Raw genomic sequence first — 14,266 nt, forward strand, 5'->3', positions numbered from 1 at the left:
ACTTTCTGGATGAGAATTTTCTTTGCATTCTTTTCTGGCATTCTAAACATCCTTTAGCAGGGTAATTACCTCCAAAGACATGACTAATGTATTTTTTAATTTAAAGATTCAGCACTATAACAGGCCCTTGCAGACCAACAAGCCGATGCTGGCCAATTGCATCATGAGACCAATTACCCATGTTTTTGGCAGGTGGGAGGAAATTGGAACACCTGGAGGAAACAGACAACAGTGGAATTGAACCCGGGCCACTGGTGCTGTAATAACGTTACACTTGAAGCTTCTCTACTGTGCCAATCCTTTCTTTTTTTCTATTGATATAGCTTTCACTTTTTATGGCAGCTTTTTAAGTGTACTGCCACCCACTCTCTAGTCTGCAACCCTCAAATAAGCCAAGTAGTGACCATGTTTAGATGTGGAAGTGACATTAGAGAAGGGGTAAAAGTGTATAATGTAATCTTAATCTACAATCCCTTGCTAAAACTGACTAAATGGTCGTCATGAACCTGTGCATAAATTGGGTGCTGTTTTCACCACTGTGATTACACTTTAAAAAGTGTTATTGGCTCTAAAGTGGTTTGATTATTCTGAGAATAAAGAAGACTCTATGCAAATGCTCACCCTTCTTTTCTCATCTTTTTTCTAACTCTCAGAGTGAGGACTTTAATCTTTTGTTGCTGATGAGAAGAAAATTGAAAGAGTAACTAGTCTGAGTGTTTCATTCTAGTTTGGTAATGATTATTGAATAAATTATTACAAAATTATTCAAAATGTGAAAGCTATACTCAACCACAGAATGGGTGGTCTTAGAAATGTTCCCTAAAATTCTCTGCAAGTTTTCTGAATGAAAAACCTGCAGGTAAATTTATGACTTTTCATATTCTGAGCCAAGCAGTTATCATGGTTACAGTAATATAGTGCATGTTTAGCACTAGTGTTAAGACCCATATGAAATGAATCCTACCTGGACAATACCGGCTTGCCGTGTAGAGACAGGAAGGTTCTTTTCAATGTCATATGTTACAAGAGCCTTATCCCATAGCACTTCATGCTCATATGTTCGAACTCTGTTACATTGAAGAACAAAATATTAAGTTAATAATGTGAATAGTAAACAAAGTAGGATTACTTTCTTCTGAAATTTTTATTTGTGATAAATTGTCTACTGCATATTGTTTGTAACTAGTTTCTCCAAAACAGCAAATTTTCTTGTATGCATGATAAGTGTTAACTGTGTATCTTAAGTTCAGTTATATTGCCACCAACTTCTACTTTGATGCTCCAGAGTTACTCAGCACAAATGCATACACAATTAAGACAATGCTATTTCCATCGTTTTATAAATCCATTTCAATCTCTTTGCTTGCTTCCAACTATATATCTATTTTCCGTTATTCCACTGTATAATTACAATTCCTCTACAACCATCTCTAAGTAACTTTTTTCGCATGTCCTCTGCTGGTCTTGTGATTTAATGTATTCATTTGATTTACTCCCCCTCTTCCTCCAATTAATTCAATGTAAAAAAAAATTGAAGATTCCCATCAAGTCACCCATAACAGTGAAATTAGCTACATATGTACATAATACATAACATTAAGAAATGCTAAGTTGTAGCATTCATTGTAAATATAAGAAATTCCTTGCTCCATTACTGGAGATCACACATCAATAGGTTAGCATGGTACACAAAAGAATTAATGATAAAGCTGCTGAAAGTGTTTCTTTAGGCTTATGGAAAAGTTAGAAGCTGACAGTTTTGTTATCCCCTCAGGCTGCAGGCTCTGATCAGCAATTCTAAAAACAATAGATTAATGATCTACAATATTGGCTCCAGCCTTGAAGCAGATGTCATAATATATGACCCTGACAATCTCTGTTTTTGTAATATGGGTATACAATGTCTTGGATATACTATATCGTGACCAGGCCTTTCTAAAATTACAGCTACAACCACTGTGATCACACTGTATAGTTAAATGTGCATGGTGGATCTAATTAGCAATGGTACTGAGAAGGCTTTGTAAACCACTCCACATTATCAGCAACACTTCCTTCTCAGACATCCCACCTCTCCCGGAACCTCCGGGAGTCTCCCGCATATTAATAGTGGCTCCCTGATGCCCACAAATTATATACAATATCACAGAAATCAATTTTTTTGAGAGCGAGCGAAAGAAAGCAAGAGAGAGCGCGAGAGCAACCACGAGAGAGAGCGCGCGAAGGCAAGCGAGAGAGAGAGAGAAAGCGAGAGCGCGCGAAGGCGAGAGGGAGAGAGAGCGAGTGAGAGAGAAAGCAAGCGAGAGCGCGCAACCACAAAAGAGAGAGAGAGCGCGCCATTGCAGTTTTCCGAAAAAATATAAAACGTATGTCACCCCAGACTACACTAAAGTGTACCCCTGCCTAATAGGGGTCAAAATAATGACAGTGTTGCTCGCTGCACTGTTTGCAGCAATGACTTTTCTATTGCCCATGGTGGGTTAAGACTGTAAAAGACATGTTGAGGTGAGTTTAACAGGTGACATTCATTCATTAACATAGCTAACATTATTTAAACTAGCTGGCTAGCTGCTAAGGAGCTACTCTATTGCAGACATCCCACTTCTCCCGGAAGTCTCCCGCAAATTGATGGTGCTACCTCCCTGAAATGAGTTTTTGCAGGGTGGGATGTCTGCCTTGTTTTGCTGCATTATTTCTGCCAAGTTTATTTTAGTTAGCACATTGCAATAAATATTTGAACCTTTTAATGGAATACTGTACGTTTTAGGTGGAAGCTGCAAGGTTTATTAAGAGGGCGTGCCACAAATCATATACAGCAACACACAATCTTTTGAATTGAAGCATACAATGATTAGGAAGTTTTGTTGACAACAAGCTCAGTTGTGATAAGGATATCCAGTGCACAACAGCATTCAAAGGACATTGCTGTAACCGTGTAATTTCCACCAGTGTGAAACACAAGAAAGGCTATTTACCAATCAAATTAGCATTGTTGAAAATTTATATCTATAATCCAGTATTAAGCAATTTCAAACCTTAGTCCCACTTCCTTCTCAGTTCTGATGCAGGATCTTGACACAAAACATTGACTTGCACCTTTTGCCTCCATAGATGCTGCTAGGTCCACTGAATTCTACCAACATACTGTTTTTTGCTTCTGATTCCAACATCTGCCTCTTTTGTCCCATCCTCTCTTTCCAAACTTCCATGTAACATATACTTCTTATACTTACCTCAGACTATCAACTATTTTCACCTCAATACTACACTGTAAAAAAATGACTAGAGTACTGGCTGATTTTCAAACAGTGCTTTGGATTAGTGTGAACAGCCTGCCTGATAGATGGTAAAATGTATGTCTAGAAATTCAATCGCACAGTGCTCTTTCATTCAGCATCATTCAAGTAAAAGAAAATGCCCCCCAAGAAAACACAACAATAATAATTTTTGCGAAGGTTCACATCGATCCAGAAATTTGATAAGGTACATTCTGGTTTTTGGCCCTGGTTCCCCCCACACCTTTGACATGATTGCTACATATGGTGAACTTGGTTCATTCACTATCTTATGCTCCTTTTGGATCACTGCAGGGAAACTGGGGCATCTAGTCCTGGGATCACCTGTCATGGTCCAAACAGTACAGCATTACGCTTAGGCACACAACTTACTTACCTTCATCCTTGGACCTATAACACATTGTAATCATAATCAGTACACGGTAGTTCAACACCTGTGCTCTAATGGCCCTCAGTCTTAGGCGTCTGGCAGTCAACTTACTGATCCCAAATCAAATAAACAACAGGCAGCTATGGCTAAGTGAAGTTTTGGTGATCAAAACTGCTGCATCCAAGTAGCACAACCTAGTGAGTGTGGTAGGAGCTCTAAACAATCAAGAGAAATGGGAGAATGAATACAGAATGTAACAAAATCAGTTATTTATAGTGAGTAATATCATTAAATCAGATTTTACCTAGCAAGTGGGTGTAACATCTTCCCTCCACCACAACCATACAAACTATCAGGTTCTCCGATACTTCTGTAGACCTCAATTAGCAATTCCTGTTGAAAAACACAATAGTTCAAACATGAACAATATCCTTTAAGCTCTTACTTTCTCTGATGCAGTAATGTGAAGTGTTTTGACCTCCCAAAGACTCCCCTTACTTCCTTTATTTAAAGGTTCAGAAAGTTAAAAGACTAGCTGACTGAAGGGCTACCTAATGGTACGGCCTAGGTGCTAAAACCTCAGAATCAGTTATGTTATCACTGATTTATATATGATGCAAAATTTATTGTTTTACGGCAGCAGTACAGTTCAAGACATCCCACCGCTGCTTGTAAGGATTTTATATGTTCTCGCCATGATTGCGTGGGTGTCCTCTCACAGTCCTAAAACATACCGTTTGGTAGGTTAATTGGTCGTTGTAAATTGTCAAATGATTAGGCTAGGATTAACTTGGAGGATTGCTAGGCAATGCAGCTTCAAGGGCTGGAAGGGGTTATTCTGTGCTGTGTTTCAATAAACAAAATTACAGTAAAATATAAAACAAATAAATAGTGTAAAAATAAAAGGAATAACAAAGTAGTGTTCAATACATCTTGTTAATGGGAAAGCAATGGGAAGGGCTGCTCCAAGACTGTGAAAGGGAACAAAACCAGGAGAATCAGGTTGGAAGCAATGGGAGGAAGATCTGGAGAGTTTCAGGCAGGCATAGGGAGAAATCAAGAAGCAGATACATATTGATCATTGAATTTTAGTTACATGTACAAGGTGCAACGATCAGTCAAACATAATTCTCACTGTAGTCATGATAGGTCCAAATTAATGGGATACAATAACTGTGGCAAGGGATTGTGAATTCTTGTTTATATACTTGCATTCACTCAATCACTGCATTACTGTATCTGTCACTGTTTTGAAGAAGCGAGTGAAAGAGCAACATCTTGCAGAGCAGGAGTTTTATTTTTAAACAGAAGGGAGGTGTAATTGGCGTGTTCATTGTGTGAGTGGGGCAGTATTAAGAGTGGTCCAGCTTTGGCTCGACAGGTTCCAATAAGCACAGGCGCATGCTCTAAGTAAGTTTCCAGTAAGTTTTTTTTCTTTGTTAGTACATAGCTAGTGCACTGAGAATGGGTTCAGAGTTAGTGATACGTTCCTTGTGTGAGATTAGTAACTTTGGTAGACCTCCGGTTTCCCTGATAACGACTATACATTGGCACAAAGTGCATTGAGCTGCAGCTCCTTAGAAACCGTATTAAGGAACTGGAGCTGCAGTTCGATGACCTTTAGCTCATACAGGAGAATGAGGAGGTGATAGATAGGAGCCACAGAGAGGCAGTCACTCCTAAGGTGCAGGAGGCAGGTTCCTGGGTGACTATCAGAAGGGAAAGGGAATAAGCAGCCAGTACAGAGTACGCCTGTGGCTGTTCCAAAAGTATACCGCTTTGGATACTCTTGGGGGGGGGGGAGGGGGGAGGGGGTGAAACGACCAACCAGAGAGAAGCGGGAAGAAGAGGGGAGCTGTTGTGATAAGGGATTCACTAGTTAGAGGAACAGAAAGGGAGTTCTATGGATGAGAATGAGAATTCCTGAATCATTTGTTGCCTTCCGGGTGGGTGCCAGGGTCAGGGTCACCTCAGATTGAGTCCACAGCATTCTTAAAAGGGAGGATAAACTTAGCATCTTAAATGGATGGTTATGGCATGTATGGGCCAAATAGAGGCGGCGGGGCGCGGGCCGGAGAGGGGGGAACATGCTAATATTTAACCATTGCTGAAGTGGACTTGAAGGCAGATCTGAGGGAAGGGTTGGGGCTCAGCTCTGAGAATGAGTAATGAGCTGATGTTTGACTGATTTAAGTGCCGTGCCAGATTGGAAAGGTTGAATATGGGTTGATCTGAGGTTGTGGGACCCGGGTCTGAGAGTGAGGATGGAGTCCAATTTAAACACTGGGCCAGATTGAAAAGGCCAGGGTATTGGAGCTGGAGGCAAGGGACAGGCTGGTGTTCAGCTCGCTGCTCTGTGAGTTATACTCAACTCTGCACTGAACTGAGGCTGTGGCCTGCAACTCATGGGCTCCTGAACTAGCTGTAGAGATGACTGGCTTCGTGGCTGTGAACTCACTTTCAGGAACTTTAGTGCTGACCGTTATTTGCTTATTTTCTATTGTTTGCATGATTTGGTCTTTTTTTGGCACATTGGGTGTTTACTGGTCTTTTTTTAATGGGTTGTATTGGTGTGTTTTTTTTTGTTTTATGGCTGCCTGTAAAGAGACGAATCTCAAGGTTGTATATATTATACATGCTTTGATGATTAATTTTGAACAGTCAGCAGTCCTGGTCCTGTCGGTACCAATGATATGAGTAGGATGGGTAAAAAGGTTTGGCAAAGTGAATTCAGGAAATTAGCTGCTAAGGACAGGACCACCAGGGTTGGGATCTCAGGACTGCTACCCATGCCAAGTGCTAATGAAGCCAGAAATAGGAAGATCATACAGATCAACTCATGGCTAAGGACTTGGTACAGCGGGGAGGGTTTCAGATTTTTGGATCATGGGCTCTCTTCCAGGGAGGTGGGACCTGTACAGAAGGGATGGTTTTCACCTGAACTGGAGGAGGACTAATATCCTACTGGGAAGGATTATTAGTGCTGCATGAGGGGTGGAGATTTAAACTAGACTTGCAGGCAAATGGGAACCAAAGAGCCAGAACAGATGGTGGAGAAGTTGTGGAGACAGATGTTGTTAAGCCTATCTGCAAGGTCAGGAATCAAATAGTTGAGCATGGTGGGACTAATGTTCTGAGCTGTGTACATTTCAATGCAATGAATATTGTCAGAAAGGCGGTTTGAGCTTAGGGCATGGATCAGCACATGGAATTATGACATTGTAGCTATTAGTGAAACTTGGTTGCAGGAGGGGCAGAACCGTCAGATCAGTGTTCCAGGGTTCTGTTGTTTTACATGTGATAGTGTAGGAGGGATTAAAGGGGGAGGGATAGCATTAAGGGGTAACAGAAAATGTCAAGGCAGTCCACAGACAGAACAGACAGCAGAGCTCGTTTATTATGACTATAAGGGTGGAACTGAAAAATAAGAAAGAGATGACCACATTAATGGGATTATATTACAGATCACCCAACAGCCCGGAGGATTTAGAAGAGCAAATTGGTAGAGAGATCGCAGACTGTTGCAAGAAACACAAGGTTGTAATAGGGTGCTTTTCTTTCCACATATTGATTAGGATTTCCATATTATAAAAGGGCTGGACGACAAAGAACTTGTCAAATGTGTTCAAAGAAATTTCCTTAATCAGTATATCGACATCCCAACTAGAGAGGATGCGATACTAGATCTCTTATTAGGAAATGAGACAGGGCAGGTCACAGAGGTTTATGTAGAGGAACAATTTGCATCTAGTGATCATAATGCCATTAGTTTCCAGGTAATTATGAAAAAGGATCGGTCTGGTCCTCAGGTTGAGATTCTAAATTGGAGAAAGGCCAATGTTGATGGTATCAGAAAGATATCTGGGAAGTGTAGACTGGGATAGATTGTTTTCTGGCAAAGGTGTCTTTGGTAAATGGGAAGCCTTCAAAAGTGAAATTCTGAGAGTACAAAACTTGTATGTGCCTATCAGAACAAAAGGTAAAGATAACAGGTTTAGGAAACCTTGGTTTTCAAGAGATATTGAGGCCCTGGTTAAGAAAAGTAAGGAGATACATAACAAGTATACGCAGGCAGGGAAAGGTGAGATACTTGAGGAGTATGAGAATTGCAAGAGAACACTTAAGGAGGAAATCAGGAGGGTTGAAAGAAGACATGAGGTTGCTCTAGTGGATAAGGTGAAGGAGAATCTCAAGGGCTTCTGCAGATATATTGAGAGCAAAAGGATAGAAAGGTCAAAATTGGTCCCCTGGAAGATCAGAGTGGTAATCTATGGGTGGAGCAGAAAGAAATGAAGGAGATCTTAAATTGACTTTTTGTATCTGTATTTACTCTGGAGACAGACACAGAGTCTACAGAAATGAGGTAAAGCAGCATTGACTTCATGGATCCCATACAGAACACAGAGGAAGAGGTGTTTGCTGCCTTGAGGCAAATTAGGGTGAATAAATCCCCAGGGCCCAACAAGCTGTCCCCTCGGACTTTGTGGGAAGCCAGTGCAGAAACTGCAGGGGCCCTAGCAGAGATATTTAACACACCTTAAACTTAAGTGAGGTGTCAGAGGATTGAAGGATAGCTAATGTTGTTCTGTTGTTAAGAAAGGCTCTAAGAATAAGCCAGGAAATGACAGTTCGTTGAGCCTGACATCAGTTGTGGGAGTCATTGGAAAGTATTCTTAAGGACAAGATAAATAAGTATTTATTTATCAGGGACTGATTAGGGTTAGTCTTTGTGCATCGTAAGTTGTACTACAGAATCTAATAGAGTTTTTCAAAAAAGTTATCAAGAAGGTCTAGTCACTTGCCATTCAGTATGAGGTAGTAAACTAGATTAGACATTGGCTTTGTGGAAAAAGCCAGAGAGTGGTAGTAGATGGTTGCCTGTATGACTGGAGGTCTGTGACTAGTGGTGTGCTGCAGGGATTGGTGCTGAGTCCATTGTTTGTCATCTACAGTATTGATGATCTGGATGATAATGTGGTCAACTATATGAGCAAATTTACAGATGACACCAAGATAAGGGGTGCAGCAGACAAGGAGGAAGGCTACCAAAGCTTGCAGCATGATCTGGACCAGATAAAAAAATGGGCAGAAAAATGGCAGATGGAATTTAATGCAGACAAGTGTCAGTGTTGCACTTTGGGAGGACAAATCAGGGTAGGACCTACATGTTAACTGTTAGGGCACTAAGGAGTGGAGCAGAACAGAGAGATCATTGAATACAGATCCATTAATCCTTGCAGATGGTGTCACAGGTAGACAGGGTCGTAAAGAGATCTCTTAGCACACTGGCCTTCATAAATCAGTATAATGAGTACACGAGTTGGGGATGTCAGATTGAAAATATATAAACAATTGGTGAGGCCTAATTTGGAGTACTGTGTGCAGTTTTGGTAACCTATATACAGGAAAGAAGTAAATAAGATAGAAAGAGTGCAGGGAAAATTTACAAGGATGTTGCCGGGATTTGAGGCTCTTAGTTATAGGGAAAGACTGAATAGGAAACACTTTATTCCCTAGAACGTAGAAGATTGCAGGGAGGTTTGAGATTATGAGGGGTATAGATAGTATAAATGCAAGCAAGCTTTTTCCACTGAGGTTGGGTGAGACAACAACTAGAGGTCTTAATTAAGGGTGAAAGGTGAAATAATTAAGGGGAACATGAGGGGGAATTTCATTACCTAGAGGGTTGGTGAGAGTGCGGTCGAGCAGCCAACACAAGTGGTGGATGTGGGGTTGGGGCTGATTTCAACATTTAAAAGAAATTTGGAAAGGTACATGGACAGGAGGGATATGAGGGGCCAGGGTCCGAGTGCAGTTCAATGGGACTAGGCAGATTAATGGTTCAGCACAGACTAGATGGGCCAAAGGGCCTGCTTCTGTGCTGTAGTGTTCTATAACTCAAACCAATCTATTATTCATAGATTGCACTGCTACAATGGAAAATGAAATACAGGTGATTAAGTTCTTGCTGGACAGTTTGCTGCAGAAAAGAGGGAAGGGACATTTATGTACCTGTAAGCCAATCCCCGTTTCTTCTCTGCTTTTGCTGCTCAAGCTGGAGACTGTTAGCTCTTGGCTGCTTTCATCAAACTTCAAGCTGCGAGCTGCTTTGTAAGAACCCCTAAGTACCATAAACAGTTCTTTAAACATACGTTGTGTTACCATAGCATCTTTTACTATGATCTTCAATTGGGTGCATACCACTTGAACAAACTTTGAACTTAGAGAAATCAAGCATAAAAAATTTGAAGGTAAGGTAAATGCCATTAAGGCTTTATACCTGGGTCGGGACTGTTTCACTCTGACGCTGCAATCTTCACTATAAATGACCTGCGATGTGTCTGTTAATTCCATTTCCCTTAAGTTACTACCCAAAGCCATCAACCATGTTCTATCCTCCCCACAATAGTTCTGCTCTGAACATAATTTATCTCCTTGTAAATACTATCTTGTGCCACACTATTCCCACCAACCACTCTTTCCACACTGGAAGCACGAGTTCCCTGTTTCTCTGTTGTAGCATTCTGTTATAGATTATCCCACCTGACTACAACCAGCCACTGGGTGAATTTTGAAAAACAACACTTGGGGAATTTCTGTTCTTATGTTTCTTTTCCAGAATTACTTGATATCACACTTAGAATGCACACCTTGAGGCAAATACCAGTTTACTATTTCTTCTTGTTCATGTATCAGGGTGAATCCAGTGATCTCCTTCATTTTCACTTTAGCTACTGACCTTACATAGAACAGTACAGCACAGGAACAGGACTTTTAGCCCACAATGTTGTGCCAAACCAATTAAATCAATAACTAAATGGTTACCTAATCTCTTCTGCTCACACAATGTCCATTTTCCTCACATTCATGTGTCTAAATCTCTCTTAAAAGTCTCTAATGTATTTGCCTATACCACCATCACAGGCACCCACCACTCTCTGTATATAAAAAAAAGCTTGCCCCTCACATTGCCTTTAAAATTACCCCCTCACCTGAAATGCATGCCCTCTGGTATTAGACATTTCAACCCTAGGATAAAGGTATTGTCTGTCTACTCTATCTATGCCTCTCTGCCTTACGTTCAGTTAACAGGCTGAATAAAACTGCCTGCTTCTCCACTTTTAAACATCTCCCTCAGTTGTTGACAAGAGAACGAAGACGACCAAACTGGTTCAGTAATCACTTGTTCAATCTTAAACTATTACTGTATCCTTTAATTGTCTACCATACTGTGTATAGCAGAAAAATCACGTGAGCATCAATTATCCACTCCGTGCTCTGAGACCATACACTCAAAAGGGAATCCAGATGAATTTAAATAGATGCCAAATCAAAACAGAAAGCTGCCAATCAAAATACCTATATTTGTTTCAAACAATCTATTAATATTGATTGAGTGAAGCCTTTGCACACTATGGTAAAGTTTAAAATGGTGTTATTTTATATTTAAGATAAATTGTCAGACATGGACACAGCACAGTTCATACTAAATAATGACCTTGTATTACTTGCTACAACTTAAAACCAGTACCGTTTCAACTCTTCTTCTTCAGATCTGATTTTATCTGCATAGATTTCTGCATAAAGCAAGGCTGTAAAATGAGCTGCACATGACTGGGCTGTCAAAGCAACCTCCAGGTAATTCAGATCTAGCCAGAAGTTGTCATCCCAAGCAGTGCTCAGCTGATGTCTAGAATAAGAAAACATCAAATGAATGAAACAGCTTCTCATGAAGTCTTCATATCAAATACTTAAAATTAAACAAATTCAATTAAGTTGTTATTAACTCAAAGAATATGATGGCATTGATGGCAACATTAAATCAAAATCACTGTGATTTGACATTGAGGTAATTCATTCCGGTAACAATCTGAGAAATAAATTCAGTTTAATACTTTTGCCACAGCCATTCACTGAAGCTTTCTTACGAGTTACAGAATTTTTGCTGATGAACTTTTCTTCTTCAGATGGCGAAAGACCTGTTGTGTCATTTTAGTACTTCCTGCTTCCTAAATTAAAAGAACATGAACTAATTTTGTTGAGACCTTTTTTGCTTGCGTAAGTAATTGACCACCGCCAGCATTGTGCGCCGAGAGACTTTATCCATATATCCCTGGGGAAGGCTGTCTGTTTCTGAAAAAGTAATAAAACAGTTTAAGCAAATGGAAATATAGAAAAGCTTTAAGTTGCAACACCTTTCACAACTAATGGATTGTACTCACAGCACTTTACAGCCATTTAGAAATATTATCAGATATATCTGGTGATAATGACAGGGCCAAGCCACAAACATTTGAAGGCAAAGAAGACCCCAACATCTAAACAGCTGAGGATTTTATAAATAAAAATATATTTTTGTATATTTAATCAGAAAGGATTACTTTTAGAGGAATAGTTACTTTGTTGATGACTTAATAAGTGGTAACATTTCTATTCTGAGATAACTGTTGAGGTGGACCATTGCATCATCTTTGGTAAATGTATTTTTCCTGGCAAAATAATAGAAGATGTGAAGCCAAGGAGAGAAGTTCTACATCCTTTAACATAGAGGCAGCAGTTTCTTCTTACGCAGTCCTAGAGATCAAGGATCACTTGCTTCCACGAACTTGTGGTTTCTGAAGTAATTGAGTAGGCTAATGTGAGAACTATACATTCTCCCACAGATGGGCCAACATGTACCTGACAACATACGTGGACAACCTATGTGATGTTGTGCTCGTTCTGCCAATTACAATTCTGGACTAGGAATACCCAGTAGACAGCAGTGATACAGGCTTTTCCTTGAAACAAACTGAGCAGACTCAAGGTGAACTTTTTGCATGACACAGTCTGCAATGGATTAGTGGCTTAGCTTTATGTTAAGAAGAAGAAAGAGCTGTTTAGCAGGTATAGGCAGGCAAGAACAAATGAAGTACTTGAGGAGTATAAGAAATGGAAGAGAACACTTAAGAAGAAAATCTGGAGGGCTAAAAGAAGATCCGAGATTGCTCTAGCAGACAAAGTGATGAAGAATCCCAAAGGCTCCTACAGATATAACAAGTTCCTGCATGGGAGGTTGATCAAGACCGTTCAGTTTGCAGTGGGCTCTGGACCAGCTGGAAAAATGGGCTGATAAATGACAGATAGAATTTAATGCAGACAAGTGTGAGGTGTTGCACTTTGGAAGGACAAACTAGGGTAGGACTTACATGGTGAGCAGTAGGGCACCAAGGAGTGTGCCAGAACAGAAGGATCTGGGAATACAGATCCATAATTCTTTGAAAGTTGTGTCACAGGTAGATAAGGTCATAAAGGTTTGGCACATTGGCCTTCATAAATCAAAGTACTGAGTACAGGAATTGGGATGCTATGTTGAAATCACATAATACATTGGTAAGGCCTAATATGGAGCATTGTGGGCAGTTTTGGTCACCTATAGTACCTATAGGAAAGAAGTCAGTAAGATTGAAAGAGTACTGACAACATTTATAAGGATATTGCCAGGACTTGAGGACCTGAGTTATAGGGAAAGGTTGAATAGTTTGGGACTTTATTCCTTAAAGTGTAGGAAACTGAAGAGAGTTATAGATAGGATAAATGCAAGCAGGATTTTTCCACTGAGGTTGTGTGAGCTAGACATTTAAAAGAAATTTGAATACGTACATGGATTGGAGAGATATACAGGGCTATGATTTGGGGCATCTTGATGGAACTAGGCAGATTAAGAATTCGGCATTGATTAAAAGGGCTTGCTTATGTTCTGTAGTTTTCTTTGACTCAAAATAACAAGGTGGTAGGCATTATTAGTTAATTATCCAAGGTTTCCTACAAGCATTAGCTTACTTTCTAAAATATTTTAAACTGATTCATGCATGCAAATCCAAATATTATTGAAATACCTTTCTTAGCAAACGCACCCCAAATCTATTTACCTGAGTCCATAGCTGGTGTAGTGGATCGGCTAGAGGTTGATCCTATTCTGCAGCACATATTAAAGAAACTTTGAATGTGGTTAGATAACAACTCCTGCCAGCAATTATTATCGCCAGGAAGGAGAATGTCATGGATCAAGTATGGTAGGACCATCTGGCAGAAGTCAGCCTTCACCTGATGAAATAAATTAACAACCATTAACAAAATCAAATTCAGAATTATAATGTATGAAGTATAAATCTGCATATAAGTTTTTAAAAGTTCAGAACCCAGTGCTAACTGTGACTTTCAAAATATTAGTTTTCAAATAGGAAACTGCAAATTCTTGGCTCTGCTAAATCTATAATAAATATAGAACAAAGTACAGGTTTTGTTAATTAAGTCACTGAGCAACAGTGAAATAACTAATTACAGAAAAACTGGGTATACATTTGGTAACTGGGGCACTTAGAGCTACTCAGCAAAACAATCATGATATTACAATTGTGAATTTCAAAACAACACTGATTAATGTACATAATAGGCATCTGTTAGTCTTGTGAGACCATGAACTTGTGCCATGGAAGGATTCCAGGGCGCAGGCCTGGGCAAGGTTGTATGGGAGACCAGCAGCTGCCCATGCTGCAAGTCTCCCCTCTCCACGCCACCAATGTTGCCCAAGGGAAGGACACTAGGACTGATACAGATT

At 40.0% G+C, this 14,266-nt stretch overlaps 1 protein-coding gene across 2 annotated transcripts in view; it reads right to left on the minus strand.

The window, feature by feature from the left end:
* Nucleotides 1-14,266, minus strand: part of atm (ATM serine/threonine kinase) — a 193,120-nt gene that overhangs the window by 57,924 nt on the left and 120,930 nt on the right. For both annotated transcript variants that reach the window (XM_072263105.1, XM_072263103.1), the window contains exons 37-42: nt 13,578-13,752; nt 11,712-11,799; nt 11,198-11,356; nt 9,679-9,787; nt 3,971-4,059; nt 965-1,067 (exon numbers count right to left, since the gene is read on the minus strand). In XM_072263105.1, coding sequence (XP_072119206.1) covers nt 965-1,067; nt 3,971-4,059; nt 9,679-9,787; nt 11,198-11,356; nt 11,712-11,799; nt 13,578-13,752 — 723 coding nt within the window. The remainder of the gene's footprint in view (nt 1-964; nt 1,068-3,970; nt 4,060-9,678; nt 9,788-11,197; nt 11,357-11,711; nt 11,800-13,577; nt 13,753-14,266) is intronic.

Source organism: Mobula birostris, chromosome 7, assembly GCF_030028105.1.
Source record: "Mobula birostris isolate sMobBir1 chromosome 7, sMobBir1.hap1, whole genome shotgun sequence".
NCBI lineage: Eukaryota > Metazoa > Chordata > Chondrichthyes > Myliobatiformes > Myliobatidae > Mobula > Mobula birostris.